Genomic DNA, 19,918 nt, shown 5'->3' with positions numbered 1-19,918 from the left:
TGGGGAATTCTGGGAATTGAAGTCCACCGGTCTTAAAGCTGCCAAGTTTTGACACTAAACCTTCCCAGATAATTGTGTTAAAAGAGAATACAGAGGTTTGGGAATATTTAGTAAAGGGTTAACCCGCGACGTGTGCAAAGCAACTTAAAATTCATAAAAGGTTGTTTGGATGTGATTAGAAGCGTCCTGAGCATTTCCTGTTGGCTGGGGAATTCTGGGAGTCCACACCTTTTAAAGTGGAAAAAAAAAAACACCACTCTATTTTTCTAAGGTTTGGGGCATAAACCCTCTTTCATTATTTCCCCCCCGTTGCCCCTCCTCAATGTTCATATTTCTAATTCTAGCGACCGTCCGCCGCGCATCAAATTCAGGCATATAAAACCTTTTCAAGGCCGCTTTGATCTCATGTAGAAAGAGGAAAAGATGGGAAGCTGTTTTATAAGCCTGTTCCCCAAACTTGTCAAACTGAAAGTTGGTGTGTTTGGTTGACGCAGCTGCCTTCGCACACAAGGGCAGGAGGAAGAAATTTTGCTGCTGCAAGGTTGGTGAGAATTGCAATTAAAAAGGAAATCAAAAAAAGGATTAGCCTAGATTTCAGCTGTTCAGTCGCCGTCCCCGTGTCGAGAGAATTCAGAGCAAAAACACAAAGCACTGTTTCCCTGGACATGACGTTGGAGGCACTATAAATAAGCCACAATATATATATATATATCTTTTTGAATCCATGTTTAAAGAGACATCCCCCCCCCAGTTCTCCAGAACAGTTCCAGAAGATTTCTGCAAAACTCTGCTTGAGATGTGGAGGAGGAGGGTTAGCAGGAGGAAGCGAGGAACAAAATAATAATTATATTATATGTGTGTGTGTGTGTGTGTGTGTGTGTGTGTGTGTGTTACAATCCCTGGTGTGCTCAGATATGGGAGGGAACTCACTACTCCCCCTTTCTGTCTATCGGCTCACTGCAGGAGACCATCCAGGCAGAAAACCATATTTTTTTTTAATGTTGCCTTTTTATATTTGTGTTGTATTTGTGCTAATAAATAAATAAAGAGAGACTAGTATAGATCTATTTCAAGCTATTTAGCTCTCATCAGCTAGCCATACCAGGTTCGAATCCCAGTAAGGGTATGGCTAGCTGATGAGAGCTAAATAGCTTGAAATAGATCTATACTAGTCTCCCTTCATTTATCAGCACAAATACAACACACACACACACACACACATATATTTAAAAATGCCCTTTAAATGAGTGCCTGGAACAACGGTCATCAGTCCTTAGCAGGATATTTCTTCAGGAATGGCCCAGATCCTATTATTTTTAAAACAATTTGGAGAGCAGGGGGTGGATAAAAGGAAGCGTTGGTGATGGGACATTCACCCACAAGTCAGCAGAAGTCGAAACGATGGCCGGTTTGCGGTGCCGGGCTGCAGGAATCCCCCCAATTTGCTTCCCGCTTGCAGGACGAATCTGGTGCGCCAATTCTGGTGTAATGCATCTTCCCCCACCCCCTGAGCTGAAAACTGCCCAAGACCTGGAAGACAGGTAGGTGGGAGGACGGGCACCGTTCCCCATGCGAGGGGCTTCCACGTTTCTGCATTTGGCGCCCTGGTATAAGCGAGAGTTCTAGGTTCGGGTCACAGGTGCTGCAGAGCTTCTAAACCTTGTTCGGTGTAGACGTCGTCTTTATTCCTGTCGGCCCATTCGCCGAAGGAGCCGTGGAAGGAGGTGTTTCTCTGGGTGGCTTGCAAGCGTCTCTTGTTGCGGGAGAAGAAGCTAAATCTGGCACGAAACAAGAAGACGATACGTGGGTTAGAAACGTGAGACATCCCAGGGCCGTTTACGGGGTGGTGGGATTATAGCAAGCTCTGTAACCAGGCTTTATTTTAACAGGGGTGGGTGGGGGGAATAGCCTGCAGACCTGGTAAAAAAACTCTTGGAACGGGTGTCCCTCGACATAACAACTGCTCGCTTAGTGACTGTTTGAACTTGCATCAGCATGGCAACCTTAAGACACGTGGACTTCAACTCCCAGAATTCCCCAGCCAGTATGGCAACCTTAAGATGTGCAGATTTCAACCCCCAGAACGGACTACGGTGTTCTGGGAGTGGAAGTCCACACATCCTAAGATCCTGGCTGGGGAATTCTGGGAGTTGAAGTCCAGCCATCTTAATATTGCTTTTCTAATTGGGGGATTCTGGGAGCTGAAATTCAGACATCCTAAGATGCTGACTGGGGGATTCTGGGAGTTGTAGTTCAGACATCTTAAGATATTGGCTAGGGAATTCTGGGAGTTGAAGTCCAGACATCCTAAGACCCTGGCTGGGGAATTCTGGGAGTTGAAGTCCAGCCATCTTAATATTGCTTTTCTAAGTGGGGAATTCTGGGAGTTGAAGTCCAGCCATCTTAATATTGCTTTTCTAATTGGGGGATTCTGGGAGCTGAAGTTCAGACATCCTAAGATGCTGACTGGGGGATTCTGGGAGTTGTAGTTCAGACATCTTAAGATATTGGCTAGGGAATTCTGGGAGTTGAAGTCCAGCCATCTTAATATTCCTTTTCTAACTGAGGAATTCTGGGAGTTGAAGTCCAGACATCCTAAGATGCTGGCTGGGGAATTCTGGGAGTTGAAGTCTAGCCATCTTAAAACTGCTTTCCTAACTGGGTAATAAAATCCAGACATCTTAAAAGTTCCCCAGGTTGAGAAAAACTAGACGAGAAAGAGAAAAAAAGCATAGATTAATGTTTACTATCTTAAATATGCTATTAATTGAAGTGCTTCTTGGGATGATACGGAGACGGAGATTGATGTTTTCTCCAATGTTCTTGTTATCGAAATGACGTTGCCCTATAATTAACGACAACACGATCTAAAGCCCTCTGAATCCTCCAAACGCGGCCGAATTCTTGACTTTGACTCCTGCTCGCTTAATGGGGCTGCTTGGGAGACACATCAGCTCCATCCATAGCGCATAAGCGCCTTCTGTCTGCGGCTAATTCGGGAACGCAATTAAGACTAAAAACAGAGCCACCGTCTGTGAGTAGGCGGGATGGAAAAGCGGCATTAATCCACAGGAACCATTAATACAGCTGGTGTATTAATATACCGTATTTTTCAGAGTACTAAGACACAGCTTTTTCCCCTCAAAAAAGAGGCTGAAAATCTGGGTGCGTCTTCTACACTGAATACAGCATTTTTATGCTTCCTGAAACCCTGTCCCCTTCACCAAAATGGCCGTGCATACCCTTTAGGAGGCTTTCAGAGTGCTCCTGGGGGCTTGGGAGGGCAGAAATGAGCGAAAAATGGGCTATTTTTTGCTCAATTTTGCCCCCCCCCCAAGCCCCAAGGATCACTCTATAAGCTTCCTAGTGATCTTATTTTGAGAAAAAACGGGCCCGTGTTTGTGAAAAACGGGCCATTTTTGGCTCACTTTGGGGGGGGGCATCCCCCCCAGGAACACTCTGCAAGTCCCCTAAGGGCTATTCATGCCCTTGCGAAAAACGCTCCGTTTTGGGGAGGTTTGCAGAGTGCAAAAACTTTTTTTTAATTTGCCTCTTCAAAACCTTGGTGCGTCTTATACTCCGAAAAATACGGTAATTAGAGCAATTGGCCTAAATCACAAACACATGGAAGGACTCTCGGTCACGGGAGGAGCATCCCGCGACATCACAGAAGGTTTAAAGGTATTTTAAACAGCCAGGAATGTTTATATAAACATTCAAACTACTGAGAAAAATATATATATATACCGTTTTCATGGAGAAGCCAAATCAGATAATATGAAGGAGGCTGGAAAACCCTTATACGGGTTAGCCCTTGACTTACGACGCCAATGGGGTGCAGAGAATTCATCTCTAAGCACTGCGGTCATTAAAGACATGGGATCTACACCCAATTTTACGACCTTTTGGCTTTGGTGGTTAAGCGAGACGCGGGATCGCTGCTCGTGAGCTTCCTTGCCCGGATTCTGCCCTAACTTTGCTTGTTGGAAACCAGTTGGGAAAGTCGTAAAACGGCAATCCCGTGAGCCCAGGGTCGTCGCAAATACAGTACATGCCGGTTGCAATCACAGGATCTGCAGGGATGCTTTGATGGTCGTAAGTGTGAGGGCTTTGTTTTTTCAGCCCCGTTGTATCCGAACGGACGCTAAATGAATGGTCATAAGTCAAGGACTACCTGTAGAAGGCAGATAGAAGGGCCGGGAAATTCACAGAGCGCCAAATAGATAGAAGGATGGGCCAAATTCTTGCAAGTTATTGTCTCCAACACCAAAGTTGTTGCAATCGAGACAGAAGTGCAATTAAAAATATTTTCACAAGGTCCACAGCTGGCACCCCAGGAGTGTTCTTAGCCCCCCCCTGTTTTTCTCGTTTGGGGGTTGGGTTTTTTTACGATCCCACAGTCAGCCAACTAGAACACAGCGGGAGTTAGAGGTGGGATTAAAAGGCAGCAGGGCATGCAAAAAAAAACAGGGTTTGGGGACATACGAACTATATAGCGAAGGTGGGGAAAAGGGATATATATATATATAAAAAAAACATTCCAAATCCAGAGTCCCTACAAGAGACATAAGTCTTCTGATTGGCTGCAATGTGGGATCGTCCGGGATCAATCCGGCAGCAACCATGGGCATAACAGCGGTAAAGATCCTGGTTAGGAAAGGAACAGACAAATGAGATCAGAGGGCTGAAGGGAGAAAAGGAGATTACAGTACTCAAACACGGCAACGAAAAGAGATAAGGAGAGGGAGGGAGAGAGAGAGACAGAGAGAGACAAACAGACAGAGAGAGGGAGACAGAGAGAGAGAGAGAGAGACAAAACAGAGAGAGAGAAAGAGAGACAAACAGAAAAAGAGAGACAGACGCAGAGAGAGAGAAAGAGACAGACAAAGAGAGAGAGAGACAAAGAGAGAGACAGAGAGACAAACAAAGACAGAGAGATAGAGAAAGAGAGACAAATAGAGAGAGAGACACAGTGAGAGAGACAGTGAGAGACAAAGAGAGAGAAAGAGAAATAGAGAGAGAGAGAGAAAGACAGTGAGAGAGATAGGAATATGAGGCTTGCAAAAAGGAGCCGTAATTAGCTAAGTTTGGCCTGGGTTGCGCAAAACAATAGAAGCCAGGTTTGATGGCTTAACTTGCAAGCCCAGTGAATTATGGCTTAGTGGTTTTTCTCAACCTAGACAACTTGGTAAAAGTTGGGACGCGGTAGCTCAGTGGCTGATCGGGGAAGCCCGATCCGCTCAACAACCACGTGGCTAGTGTCACAACGGTAGCAATTCCCTTAATCCCCCGCGGCCCGAAAGTTCGCCAAATGAGGCGAAACTCGCTTCGACAAACGCCTCGCTCAGCAACAGAGATGCCGGGCCGAATTGTGGCCGTAAGTCGAGGACTACCTGTCGTGCCCCAGCAGAAAGGAAGTAAATATTTGTTTAAAAAAAAAATAGCCCGCCGTTCTGCCCCCTTGCTTTACGCTTGTGGGTCTCCAAACGACAAAAGACAGCTGATATCAGCAAATTCTCTTTTGTTTTCCCACTCCGGCACAAAAGGCCACTTTGAAACGCTGCCCAGCTCAACGGCTATTCTTAGAGCTGTGAAAACAACACACGCAGCTGTTCGTATTGTGCTCCCCCCAGCGGGTTGCAATAACGCCACCGGGCTGGTTGCGAGTGGCATGCAAGCCACGAGCACTTCCTCCCACTTTCGGGCTTTAAAAAAAAAGTCCAATCCTGTTTGCAACGAGAAGAGAAGCTGGGCAGAGAGCAGCACTTCAAAGAAAACCCAAATAAATCCGGCACGTTGCATACAAATCACAAGATGTTTTCCATCCTTTCTGGCTTTGAAAACCCATCGCATTTGCAATGAAGCCAGTAGAGCAAAGAGAAGCTGGAGGGAGAGCAGGGTTTAAAAGAAAAACCAAATAAATCCTCTGTTTGCCCCCCAACCCCACCTCTCCGGCCTTTGTTTGCAGGATACGACTCTTTTTATTTGCAATTGACGATGGAAGCATTAACTGGAACAGGGTAAGGGAAGGTCTGGCTGCATATGAGCATCGGTCATCAAATTTGTTCGGAAGTGACCATTCTGACTGAGGCTTTCCAAGAGCATGAAGCAAACTCCTTGTCCCGACCAAAAAAGACCCTTTTATTAATTGACCGTGAATTCTGCTCCTTCACCTCCAGCAAAGTCTTTCGAGGGAGGATTTATGGTCACAGACCTTATCGGGCTTGGAGAGCTGCCAGGCCAATATCTGCAGAACTTGGCAAGGAGCCTCGGAGAGTCACGAACCAACGAATCGAACTAATGGTCTCCTGCAAACTCCACTCCCCTTTCGCTCCACTTTTATTCCCCCTGGGAGGGGACATTCACCGTCCCCCTGTGGCCTTATTCCCAAGTCGACCCCTGTCCTTTAGCTGTTTCCTTCATCTAGCCACTCTCCAGCTGTTCTTCTGCCCCACTGCTGTCCGACTCCGAAGGCAGCTGATAACTGTCAGACGGCCCTGGCCCCCTCTCTGCCTCCGACACAGAGCCCTCATCCGAGCCTTCCCCAGACTCCAGGACTGGCCCAGGTTCCTCCCCAACCCTCCTCACTGTCCAAATCTGCCATCAGCTCTGTCACAAAACAGTGACAGATTTATTCCATCAGGATCAATTATTTTAGAAACAGAAAACCGATAGCAGGAAAAGACCCTATGGTCTATTGAGTCTATCCTTTGAGTTTATTCATTTTTGGTTTTCTTTTTTTAAAATTACTTTTAATGATTATTTTTATATTTTATTCCTCTTTATTTTATTTTTTTGTCAGATGATGGGCACGTTTTTATCCCAAGCCGGTTTAAAATTTAACATTTTGAGGGAGTAGGGAAAAAAAGTGTTTTCACCAGACAAAGAAAGGAAAAATGCCTTTGGTTTGCAAATTGCTCCAAGAGGGATACGTGGATGTGGATTTTGGGTATAACCGCTGTGGCCTTAACCAGGAGTGAGCCAAAACTACTGCAGGTTTCAAGAAATCATTTTTTTTTTAAAAGCCCGCAACTCTTCTTTGAGAAAGGGAGAAAAACAAGCGGCGATATGGAAATGCATCCAAAAAAACAGCTGCTTTGTTTTGGAAGCATCCATCAAGTATTCTAAGTGTCGTCTTGACCACAATGGTTTTATCTGCCTCGATTTAAAAAACAAACAGCCCAGAAAGATCCCACAAATTCTACTTACAGACGTTTGATGCCAGATTCTTGCGGAGTCAACGGTTTGGAATTAAGGATGGCTGGAGGCTGAGCCGATCGTGTCTCTTCATCCAATTCGTCGCTTTAAAAGCAGGAGGGAAAAAAATGCAGCACGATATTAGGAATATTTAGGGTGTCTGCTCCCCGGAGTCCCCACAGTTGGGCAGCCTTCGAAATCTCATCAACAAAGAAATGGAGAACTGAGAGTTTGAAGGAGGAGAGGAATAAAAAGAACACAAATTGGCCGGGGTTATTTTGTGCCCCCTTTCCTAATGCATGGTGAGAAAGCTTTAATCTTGAATGGTTGATTTAATATTGTTTGCTGTGCATTGGAAAGGAAGTCTGGAGTGTAAATCTACATGTGTATTCCTCAACCTTCGTGGCTTTAATATAGGGGAGACTTCAACTCCCAGAATTCCCCAGCCTGTATGCTTAAATTATTGGGACTTAAACTCCCAGAATTCTCCAGCCTGCATGCTTAAGTTAGGGGGACTTCGATTCCCAGAAATCCCCAGCTAGTATGCTTTAAGATGGGTGGGCTTCAATTCTCAGAATTCCCCAGCCAGCATCCTTAAGATAAGGAGACTTCAACTCCCAGAATTCCCCAGCCAGCATGCTTAAGTTAGGGGGGGCTTCGATTCCCAGAAATCCCCAGCCAGCATGCTTGAGACAGATGCACGTCAACCCCCAGAATTCCCCAGCCAGCATCCTTAAGATAAGGAGACTTCAACTGCCAGAATTCCCCAGCCAGTATGCTTAACACGGAGCACTTCAACTCCCAGAAATCCCCAGCCCGCATGGTTAAGATAGGGAGACTTCAACTCCCAGCATGCTTAAGACCATTGGATTTTGACTCCCAGAATCCCCCTTGCTGGATGGGGAATGCTGGGATTTGAAGTCCACCCATCTTAAAGTCGCTAAGTTTGAGAAAACATGCTCTAGAATATCATCCATCCTGTTGTCATTTCAGCTCTTCCAATTTAAGCTGGTTTCCACTGGAAACTGCCCCCTCACCAAAAAAAATGACAACCAGATTCCCTGATCTTATAGAGAACAAACCTCGCTTGGCGCCTGGATCGAGCAGGGAAAGTGGCGGAAAAACCACTCACCTCTTGTAATACAGAAGCTCCTCTTGAAGGAGGAAGACCTTGGACTTCAGCTCGTTCCTCTCGTGCAGGACGTCCCGGAGCTCTTGTAGGGTGAATCTGGGCCGATTGGGGTCTTTCAAATCCAAAGCAGTCTTCTCCGCTTCCGAGAGGAATTCCTCGGCGTTCTTGGGTTCTTCCGGCTGCAAAGTTAATATTTAGGATTAATGTCATTCAGACTGAAGTTTAAGAGAGGTTTTCAGAAGAAGGGCAAAGTTTCCTGGGGCCTATTCTGACCCAGGCTGCCCAAGAGCATGAAGCAAACTCCTTGTCCCGACAAAAAAAACAACCCTTTTATTAATTTCCCATGAATTCTGCTCATTCACACCCAGCAAAGTCTTTCGAGGGAGGATTTACGGTCACAGACTTTCTCTGGCTTGGAGAGCTGCCAAGTGGAGATCTGCAAAACTTGGCAAGGAGCCTTGGAGAGTCACGAACCAATGAAGCGAACTAATTGTCTCTCCTGCAAACTCCACTCCCCTTTCGCTCCTCTTTTATTCCCTCTGGGAGGGGCCATTCATCGTCCCCTGTGGCCTTACTCCCAAGTTGACCCCTGTTCTTTAGCTGTTCCCTTCATCTGGCAACTCTGCGCATGTGCACCCTGGGAACAGGCTCCAGCTGTTCTTCTGCCCCACTGATGTCTGACTCCGAAGGCAGCTGATAACTGTCAGATGGCCCTGGCTCCCTCTCGGCCTCCGACACAGAGCCCTCATCCAAGCCTTCCCCAGACTCCAGGAGTGGCCCAGGTTCCTCCCCAACCCTCCTCACTGTCCGAATCTGCTGCCAGATCCCAATTGTCGCTAAATGAGGACTACCTGCAATTTAATTAGTTAAATACTGGTGAATGAGCTTCACTATTTGCCTGTACAGTATCTCCCAGGAATATTTTTTCCCCAATCTCTTAGTTTAATCTATAGCCCTAGAATATCTCTGTGTGGTCTTCTAACCACACGCCAATCAGGCCTTTCTTTGTTTAAATCTCTGGATCCAAACAACATCGGTTAAAAGCTGTCAGTTGCTGAGACTATGAACAGCTGCCTGGAGTTGGCTGGAAGAAATAAGATTATTCTTATTCCAATTTAAGAAGGATCCATTCTGGATTTTGCCGGAGAAAAAATAAAGAGGGGACAACCGGGGGGGGGGGGGGGGGGGGGGGGGGGGGAGAGAAGCAAGGAAATGGAAAAAAAACAGCAGAACAGAAATAGATATTTCTACATTTCCCTTTGAAACGCATCCCCCATTGTTTTGCAAAAATCTGTCCCCCTAAGTCAAATACACCGCAATTAATCCTTGGAGATGATGACAAATTAGTATTTATTATTTTAGGGATCCGTGCCTATTTTTTGCATGTATCTCAGTGGTACTTCATCGCTGTAACGCCAACTCCCCAATGAAGACAAGGAACAATTGTGCGTTCTTGGCAAAGCCAGAGATCTCATTAAAACCAAAGAATGGGAGCCTTTCTCCAGATAACACAATCAAAGGAGCAGTTGTGAGTTTTGCGTCGCCGTCGAAAAACGGCAAAACTGGGACTCCACGTACTTGGCACTTCGCGCGATGTCCACATAAGCGCATCCTGTCCACTGGCAAGTCTGGACAAAGCATCTTTCTGTTTTCAGCCGATCTTTAATTTTGGGGCACTGGGATACCTTACAACATCTTTGTTTTCCCTTGGTTTTGAAAACCAAGCTCCTAGTCCTCATGATCAAATCCTCTCGCCCGCCCAATTTTTTCCCCCCCACAGCCGGACTCTTTATGGAAAAAAATTAAAAAAGGCAAAATCCAAGGCCAGAAAAAAACACCGAGGGCGAAAACTTTTCAAATTTGGTTGAAAAAAAAAAATCTTATTGAATCTGCAGGTTGGTGTTTTCGGTGACAAAAATTGCACTGTCCTGGTGTGTAGTTGGTTTTTGTGTGTCTGTCTGTCTGTCTGAGAGAGAGCGTGTGTGTGTGTGTGTGTGTGTGATCACTATTTGCGACCTTCCTAGCCAAGCTTCCGACAAGCAAAAAGTCCACGGGGAAGCCGGACTCGCTTAACAGCGGCATGACTCACTTAAGGACCGGAGCGATTTGCTTAACAGCCGTGGCAAAAAAAAAAAGTCATAAAATCAGGTACAATTCCTTGAATAGCCGTCTTTTTTTTTTTTTTTTTTTTAGTCAGGGAAATTCCGTTCTGGTCGTTAAGTTGAGGACTTCCTGCATTTTTCGCAAATGTTTGACTTTTCTGAGGTAAAAAAGAGAAACCAGCCAGGATTGTAGACCCTGAATATGGAGGTCAAGCCCTATCAAGTGAGCTCCTGGAGTTAAAAATCAAATCCGTATTGCAAACAGGAGCGGTGGGAGGGCACGGGAACGTAAAACAATCCTGTCCGTGAAGGCTTGTTCCATTTAAATCACTGAAATGCAGCCAAGAGTGATCTTAAAATAAATCCTTGCCTCCCTTCGCTCCAAGCGATAAAAGAACGCCACAAATTGAAAAGAGTAAAATAATTTGCCGCTCTCCCTTGCTAATTTAGGCTAAAAGTTCTCTGAGTGGGGGACTTCGAACCCAGACCTCTCTAGTTTTGCTGAGAGAGGGAGCAGAGAACGCAGCAGGGAAGTGTGATAACATAGGATAGGATAGGATAGGATAGGATAGGAGCAGAGTAGAATAGAATAGAGTAAAGTAGAGTAGAATAGAATAGGGATATAGAATAGAATAGAATAGGAGTAAAGTAGAATATAGAATAGAATAGAATAGAATAGGGATATAGAATAGAATAGAATAGCATGGAATAGGGATATAGAATAGAGATATCGAATAGAATAGAATAGAATAGAATAGAATAGAATAGGGATATAGAATAGAAGAGTAGAGTAGAATAGGGATGTAGAATAGAATAAAATAGAATAGAATAGAACAGAACAGAATAGGTTAGTAAACTTATTCATAGTTAAGGATCATCAGTTACTGGGGAGGGCATGAACCAATCATCCTTGGCTGATCTTTTTAAAAAACAAAACAAAACAGCAAAATCAATTTGGATGGGAGACCAGCAGGAAATCCCAGAGTTGAGGAATTCATGTAGCAGCTAAAGGGACGGTGGTTTGCAGGAAAATCGCAGAAATTTGATTTAAGGCAACTTTTATCAAATCAGAACCAAACACCCCAAGCAATTTTTAAAAAAAATTGCCCCAAATTCCCCACTCACCTGTGCTGCTTCTCCGTTGTGACTCGGTTCCCCTTGCAGTTTCTCCCTCAGTTTCCCCAGCTCCACTCTCAACGCCGTCATCTCTTGCTCTTTGGTTTGCAAATAGGCTTCCAGCTCCACCTTCTGCTCAATCAACGCCTTCCCCTGAGCTTCCACGACCGTAATCCGGTGCCGCAGATCGTGATTTATCTTCATCAACCTGTTTTGCTGCTGCTGGAGCTACGGAGAAGAAGAAAAGGGGGAAATGATGGGGAAGCGGAGGGACACCACCGATAAGGCCCTGCTACTTCCAAGTCCCCGATTGTCCGATTGCTTTTTATTCGGAGAGACAAAGCAGGGAACGGATTGTTGAAGGAATTACAGGAAGAGAGGGAGGGCAAGGTGGATTTCCCTGCTGCCCATGAGACTTAGGAAATCTACGGATATTAATTAGCTAGTGCATCTCCCATTAAGAAGGTGTTTTATAAACAAAGGATTTCATTTCATGTCCAATCAGGATTAGTCTGATGAATAACGCATTTTAGAAACGAATCCACTGTCTCTCAACCTGGAGAAGCTGAAGAAGTGTGGACTTCAACTCCCAGAATTTTCCATGCTGGTCTCACAAGTCTGAAAGATGACCAGATTGGGAAATAAACACTGAACTAGACAAGGGAGGGAGGGAGGATGGAAGGAAGGAAGGAAGGAAAGAAGGAAGGTTGGATGTAAGGAAGGAAGGAAGGAAGGAAGGAAGGAAGGAAGGAAGGAAGGAAGGAAGGAAGGAAAAGAAAAAATAATGAATTAGGAATTTACAGAATTATGATACTTGATGGAGAATTCTCCATCTCAACATGGAGATTTTATTTCTGGAATCCAAGTCTAGGAATCTGCTTTCAAAGAAAAAGGAAAAAAAGAAAGCATTTGGCAATTCCTTGAACAAAGTTTCTGAAAGAGCAGAGGAGGACAAAAAAAAAAATACTCACTGCTTCTACGTCTTCGTTTTTAAGTCCCAGTTCTCTGTCCTTTGCCCGGATTTCATCCCGCTGTTTGTCAACCACTTCCTTCAGCTTTTTCATCACTTGCCTCTCTCTTTCTGACATCCCTGAGGTGTGGTTTAAAAAAAAACAATCATCATCATCATCAAATAACCTTCATCATTGACCCTCCTTAAGTAGTAGAGCCCTTGCAAAATGTGTTGTAAAGTTGTGTGTGTGTGTGTGTGTGTGTGTGTGAGACATAGATAGATAGATAGATATAAGATGAGAGAGAGAGATAAATAAAAGAGATGATAGATAGATAGTTAGATAGATAGATATAAGATGATAGAGAGTGAGATAAATAAAAGATAGATCATAGATAGATAGATAGATAGATAGATAGATAGATCATAGATAGATAGATAGATAGATAGATAGATAGATAGATAGATGATAGATAGATAGATAGATAGATAGATAGATAGATGATAGATAGATAGAGATAGATAGATAGATAGATAGATAGATAGATAGATAGATAGATAGATAGATAGATAGATAGAATTAATTCTTGGCCACCCATCTTACCATAGCTTAGAGGCAGCTTAGAGTCATAAAACTATGTCTATCCATGTACAATTAAAATATAAATATCTTCAAATCGAACATTAAAACCTAAGGGCCATTCCAAGTCGTAACTTGGAATGGTTGCTAAGCAACTGGCCATTAAGCCGAGGACTCCCTGTCGAAGCCCAATGGGGAGGGGACCTTCCCCTGAAATGAAGCCCGCCCTTTTGCATCGCTGAATTCTGCAAAGTCATTTTGACAGGGTTTCTTTTGGTCCAAATCACTCAAGGCCTGCTCCAGGAATCTTGCCCTTCTTTCCTCGACACTTGCCTTCATGCTTCTGGAATTCTTCCTCCGAGAAGTTCACATCCTTGTTGGCGAGGTTGGTCATCAGCTGCTTGTTCTCCTCTTGGAGCTGGGCGATCTGGGTGAGGAGGTCCTGGGCTTCTCCCCGCCAAACATCCTCCACCAGTTCCAGCTCCTGCAGGATCAGAAATCCCAGCTTATCAGCCTTGGTAAGTGAAGACCAGCCTTTTCAAGTTCTTTCCCCATGGAGGTGGTCTCTGCCCAGGCCAAAGGTTGGAGGAGAAGAGCTCCAAAGGTTGGAGAAGACCTCCAAAGATTGGAAAAGACCACTAAGGGTTTGTATGACATCCTGTGACATCTGCACGGATTGTATGGGATGCTAAGATGCCCTTTTTCTTTACAATTTTTTTTTTTAAACAAATCTTTCAAATGACGAGATCTTCATTTTTGGTCTCTAGGCCTCCAAGTCTCCTTTAACAACTGCCTTGCTTAGCAGTGGGGATTCTGCTGCCAGTGGTGGGCGTAAATCGAGGACTTTCTAAAGGCATTGTTGTCACTTCCTTCCTCCTACTTCCTCTGATTTTGAGAAGGGGGGGGGAACCCTGTGAGATTCCTTCCCACAACAATTTTTCCCTCCCCTTACGAACTTCCTGAGATGATGGGCAGGCCGGCCAAGGAATCTGTTTTTCCACTTCCTTGGCAGGGAAGAAGTCCACGTGAAAAGGGGGGAGGGGTACTTCTCTCTTTCTCCGACCAGACTCCTCCTCCCCCTCCCTTCTTTCTCCTCCTCCTCCTCCCTTCTTCCCCCTCCTCTTCCTTCTTTCCTCGTCCTCTTCCTCCTTTTCCCCTCCTCCTCCTCCCTTCCTCCTTCCGTCTTCCTCCTCTTGCTTTCCCTCTCCTCCTCCTCCTCCTTTTCTATCTTCCGTCCTCCTTCTCCTTCTGTTCCCTCTTCCTCCTCCTGCTTGCCCTCTCCTCCTTCTCTCTTCCTTCCCCTTCCTTCTCTTCTTCCCTTCTCCTCCTCCTCCTCCCTTCCTCCTCCTCCTCCCTTCTGTTCTCCCTTCCTCCTTTCCCCCTCCTTCTCTTCCTCTCTTCTTCCTTCCTTCTCTTCTTCCCTCCTTCTCCTTCTCCCTTCCCCCTTCTCCCTTCCTTCTCCTCCTCTTCCTCCTTCTTTCTCCCTCCTCTTCTTCCCTCCTCCTCCTCCCACCACCACAGCCTGGAAGTGACATGCAGGAAGTGAGCTGGGAAGCCGGGCACATTTCGAATCCAGTCTGAGCTCATCCCTCCTTCAATTACACTCCATTGGCTCCCTTCCCACAATCCATGTGTTCCTAGCTAACCCCCCCCCCCATCTCTCATCCAAGGGCCCCTTTCTCAGCTCCCACACAATAAATCTGGGTTTGCGTGAAACACTTGGTTAATCAAAGGAATATCTCCAAATTAAGAAGAAGAGATTGGACAATGCTTTGTCTGAAATGATATAGCGTCTCTTGCTCGAGCAGGGGGCTGGACTAGAAGACCTCCAAGGCCCCTTCCAACTGTGTTATTCTGCAAGGGTCTCTTGCTTAAGCAGGGGGCTAGACTAGGACCTCCAAGGCCCCTTCCAACTCTGTTATCCTGTAAGGATCTCCTGCTTGAGCAGGGGGCTGGACTAGAAGACCTCCAAGGTCCCTTCCAACTCTTGTTATTCTGTTCTCTTAAATCAGCGAGGGTTGCAAAGGCAGGGCCCATCCAGTTGACCCTGGAGAGCAGGCCAAATCACACCACTATTAGGAACCGGGAAATCAGAGAAGTAAATGCACTAGTTGCATTTTTGCAAACAGGAAGGACAGTCCAAGTTTTGTTACACAATAAATGTATCTCGCAGAAGTGATTAAGATTAAGCCTGTGATCTTTTCTGGAGCTACTGATTTTTTTCCCCCATCCCCAACCAAATTAGAAGTTGATGTCAGATCTCCAGGAGAAAATACAAATACATACCGAGAACGGCTACAAAAATAACTAACTCCTTTCTGCTCTTCCCCCCCCCCCCAATCCTTCTCATTTCTGGTCTCTTCCAATTATTATTATTATTATTATTATTATTATTATTATTATTATTATTATTATTATTATTATTATTATTATTATTATTATCTTCTCCAGCTGGTTTGGGGTCCCCTTAAGATGCAACTCAACTTAAGTGCGAGCTAGAAAAGCTGCCAAATTTGTAAAACCAGCTCTGGCACATTGAAAAACAGAAATTTTCAAGAGTTAGAAGAGCTGGGCGATGCAGAAATGCTGTTTAAATGCCTCAATCTAAATCTTGGTTTAGCCCTAAAGTTTTATTTAGGCGGCTGGAACGCTATCAACTCTCAGCCAAGCCGAATCTGAGCTTCAGCTGAATTTCTCACGCCCTTTTTAATTTTTTGTTTTTTAAAGAGCATCAGCAATTTCTCTTCTACGCCAGAGATGTTGTGAGCATCTTCTGTAGCCATTTTCACACCAGCAAATTAGAGCTTTGTCACCTCCGGCGTGATTGTGATGCTAAAACCCTCTCCTCAGCACCTGGATGGACGCATTTTATTCATTTCTCATTTAGGCTTCAGTTTGCAAGCTTATTTCCGGTTGGGGGGAAAAAAGTGGCATTAAGCTGATTTTTTTATGAACTAGCAAATCTTGTTTCTTGGTTTCTCAGTCCAAGGCTGGCAGGACCACACGCCACACCAGGATCTTGGTTTCCATGCACAAAAAGGAGCATCCCCCCCACACACACAAGCAGGATCCCTGGGAAGTGGCTGCAGAAAGTGCTGGGTTCGAGGGTGGCCTAGCTGGCAAATCATAGCTCTGCCTGGCGTGGGAACCCAGTGGGAGCCAGTTCAGGGTGGAAAGGAGCTTAACTGTGCACAAATGATACCATTCTGCAGACCCGGCTGTTGTTTGTCATCCCTCTGGCTAAGCAGGGAGAGGCCTCACCTGCAAATGCATTGGGAAGCAACCTCTCCTTCCTTCTTTCTTTCCTCTTTCTCTCCTTTCCTTTCCATTCTCCTTCTTTTTTCCTCTCCTTTTTCCTGCTAGCTTTTCTCTTCTCTTCCTTTCCTTCCTTCTTCCCTCTCTCCCTCCTTCCCACCCTTTCCCCCATTCCTTCCCTCTTTTTCCTCTTCCTTCCCTTCCTCTCCTCTCTTTCCCCTTCCTTTTTTCTACTTTTTCCTCTCCTCTTCCTCCCTTCCCTCTTTTCTTTTCATCTGTCCTCTTCCTTCATTTTTTTCTACTTTTTCTCTTCCTTTCCCTTTCTCCTCTTTTCCTTCCATACCCTTTCACCTTTCCTTTTCTCTTCCCTCTCATTTTTCCTCCTGCCTCTTCTCTCTTCTTCCTTCTCCTTTCCTCCCTCCCTCTTTCCCCCCTTCTTTCTTCATCTTCTTTCCTTCCTTCCCTCCATCCCTCTTATCCTTCCATCCCCTTTTCACATCCCTTCTTTCTTCCCTCTCATGTTTCCTCATGTCTCCTCTCTCCTCTTTTTCTCCTTCTTTCCTTCCCTTCTTTTCCCTCCCTTCTTTCCTCTCCTCTTCCCTTCTGCCTCTTTTTTCCTCTTCCTTTCTCCTTCTCTCCCTTCCTCTCTCCTTTTCCCCTTCCTTCTTCCCTCTCCTTTTCCCTTCTGCCTCTCCTCTCCTCTTCCTCTCCTTCCTTCCCTCCGTCCCTCTTATCCTTCCATCCCCTTTTTCCCTCCCTTCTTTCTTCCCTCTCCTTTTCCTTCTGCCTCTTCTTTCCTCTTCCTCTCTTCCTTTCTCCTTCTCCCCTTCCCAACCAACCTTCTGGTGCTTCCTATCCTTCTCCAGCCGGTCGACGCGCTCCAGGCGAAGCCGGTCGAGCTCCAGGCGCAGCTCCTCCACCTCGGGGCTGATGTGGTCGCGGCTGACCAGGACCTCCAGGATCTCCAGCACCCGCACCACCTTGGGCATCAGCCGCCCGATGGCCTCGCAGCCGTGCTGGTCGATGAGCCGCTCGAACTCCTGGCCCACCAGGGAGGCGATGTCGTAGACGTCCATCACCGTCAGATCCGCCACGCTCTTCTCCAGCGCCGAGACCCCCGAGCCCAGGCCCCCCACGCCCTCCATCGGCCCAGCAGACCTCGGCCGGGGCGCCTTCATAGGCGGCGAGCCCTCCCCGGACGCCCGCTCCGATCCTAAGCAACGCCGAGCGATGCCGCGCAAGGGGGGAAAGGGGGCAGCCCGGAGGCCGCGGCGGTCCAGAGACGGGCGGCTCGACCCCGGCTTCTCCAGACCCCTCCTCCCGTCTGAGCCGGTCTCCTCCTCCTCCTCCTCCTCCTCCGCTGGAGCGCTGGGCTGGGCATCCCGGCCTGGAGAGGCGGAGCGCCTCGGAGAGAGAGAGACGGGCGGAGGCGGAGGAAGGATGCTCCGGGGCCAGACGCGTGGACGGGTTTTCCCACGGTCGGGATGGCTCCTGGAGGAAGGGAGACCGCCCGCTCCCCGCTGGGCTTTTGCAGGAGGTTGAAGGCGCGGCTCGACTTAGGCGGTGGAGGGTTTCCTGCCTAAGTAGGGGGTTGGACTAGAAGACCTCCAAGGTCCCTTCCGACTCTATTCTATTCTTTCATATTTCCATTCCCTTCCATTTCTTATTCTATTCTATTCTATTCTTATTCTATTCTTTTCTTTCATATTTCTATTCCCTTCCCTTCTTTTTCTTATTCTATTCTATTCTTTTCTTTCATATTTCTATTCCTTTCCCTTCTTTTTCTTATTCTATTCTATTCTTTCATATTTCTATTCCCTTCCCTTCCCTTCCATTTCTTATTCTGTTCTATTCTATTGTTTTCTTTCATATTTCTATTCCCTTCCATTCCCTTCCATTTCTTATTCTATTCTATTCTATTCTATTCTATTCTATTCTATTCTATGATATTTCTATTCCCTTCCCTTCCATTTCTTATTCTATTCTATTCTATTGAAAAAAGAGACTTTATGTGTGTTTCACTTTTATGACCGTTATTAAAATTCAGAGGCTTCGCCACCGGTTCACATTTATGATGACTGCAATGTCCCATGATCCACCTTTCCCCCCCTTTCCCCCCACACTTACGACCATGGTAGCATCGTCTGGGTCATATGATTTGCATTCGGATGCTCGCCAACTGACTCATACTTATGACAGTTGCAGGGTCACACAAATCCCCTTTTGGGACCTTCTGACCAGCGAACTCAACGGGGAAGCCAGGTTCAATGAACAACGAAGGGTTACTCACTTAACAACGGCGGTGATTTCACTTAACAACTGGGGCAAGAAAATGGGGCAAAACTCCCTTGACAAATTTCTCACTTAGCAACATAAATTTTGGGCTCCCTTGTGGCCAAAAGTCGAGGACTACTTGTAATACCCTGGAGGGCTTTGGTTTGTTGCTCTTTGCTGTTAATAATAATAATAATAATAAACTTTTATTTCTAGACCGCACCCTTTCCTTAGCAGGACTGTTTTCTAAGGTGTTGATTTGTGTGTAGATATATATAAATATAGATATTGTTAAATATATGTGTGTGTGTGTGGATAGACAGATAGATAGATAAATATAGGGTCTCTCTCTCTAGCTATTAAATAGAATATTTAATATTTAATACAAAAAGAAAGGACTTTCTGTATAGTAGTAATATTAAATATTTTGAAATAGACTTCATTAATGACAACCTGGAAAGCTTGGATTGTTAAGTCCCAAAGGTGTTTTTCCAAAGGCAGGTGAATTTTTTTTTTGGGGGGGGGGGTTTCTTCCTCCTTCCGTTCTGAAGAAGCTTCTTGGATGAGAAGCAAAACGTTTTCAAGAAAACCAAAAAAACTCCAGTTGTCTTTTGGAAATGGCACCTTTGACTTGGATGACTGAGAATCTACATTGGATTGTAAGGTGTTTTCACCTTACAGCGGTCTGGATAAAGCTCAAATCCCTGGGCATTTATTGCTTGAATGGGTATATATTCCTCGATTTCTTTTTCTGGGTGTTTTGGAAGTTTTTAGGATTATTCATATCGAGGTGAATGTTTGAAGAGGCGCTGCAAGTCACCTAAAGTGCAAAAATTGGTCTTTGTCTGGGTTACGGAATTTGGAAGGGAAATTGAATGAAAGGAAAGAATCTGACACCGACTCCCGAACCCAGGAAGCAGGAGCCCAATTAAGTGATTTAGGACAGGTCCTCGCACTTACAACCAATGCAGCATCCCTATGAATATGTCATAAAGCGGGCAGAAAGAGCCTGGCCAAGAGAAGGCACCCTCTTTTAGGATACAGGTCGTCTTTTGTTTAGCGACCGCAACGGGGAATAGGCTGGTGGTCGTTAAGCGAAGCCGCTGGCAGATGAAATGCTGACTGCGCTGACAATTCTCCCTCCAGCTTTCCTTGGGTCTCTAAACGGGGCAGTCGCTAAAGGAGGACTACCTGGCCTGACACCCATTATCCAATCACCATTATTATTATTATTATTTTTCAGGGAGTATCGACCTCATCAAATAAATGCAATGCCGGTCTTCAAAGCACGGTGGACTCCAAGGCCCATCATC

At 45.7% G+C, this 19,918-nt stretch overlaps 1 protein-coding gene across 1 annotated transcript; it reads right to left on the bottom strand.

Moving 5' to 3' along the window:
• Positions 1–105: 105 nt before the first annotated feature.
• On the bottom strand, positions 106–18,118 carry RILPL1 (Rab interacting lysosomal protein like 1). The gene is given in 8 exon segments (XM_081966984.1): positions 106–1,778; positions 7,210–7,302; positions 8,330–8,508; positions 11,557–11,775; positions 12,519–12,637; positions 13,410–13,560; positions 17,171–17,664; positions 17,667–18,118. Coding segments are annotated over 8 exon segments (1,446 nt in total). The 5' UTR covers positions 17,713–18,118; the 3' UTR covers positions 106–1,633.
• Between the last annotated feature and the right edge of the window lie 1,800 nt (positions 18,119–19,918).

This window comes from Natrix helvetica, assembly GCF_964273705.1.
Source record: "Natrix helvetica genome assembly, chromosome: 14".
Lineage (NCBI taxonomy): Eukaryota > Metazoa > Chordata > Lepidosauria > Squamata > Natricidae > Natrix > Natrix helvetica.
This window is presented reverse-complemented; position numbering and strand designations above follow the sequence as displayed.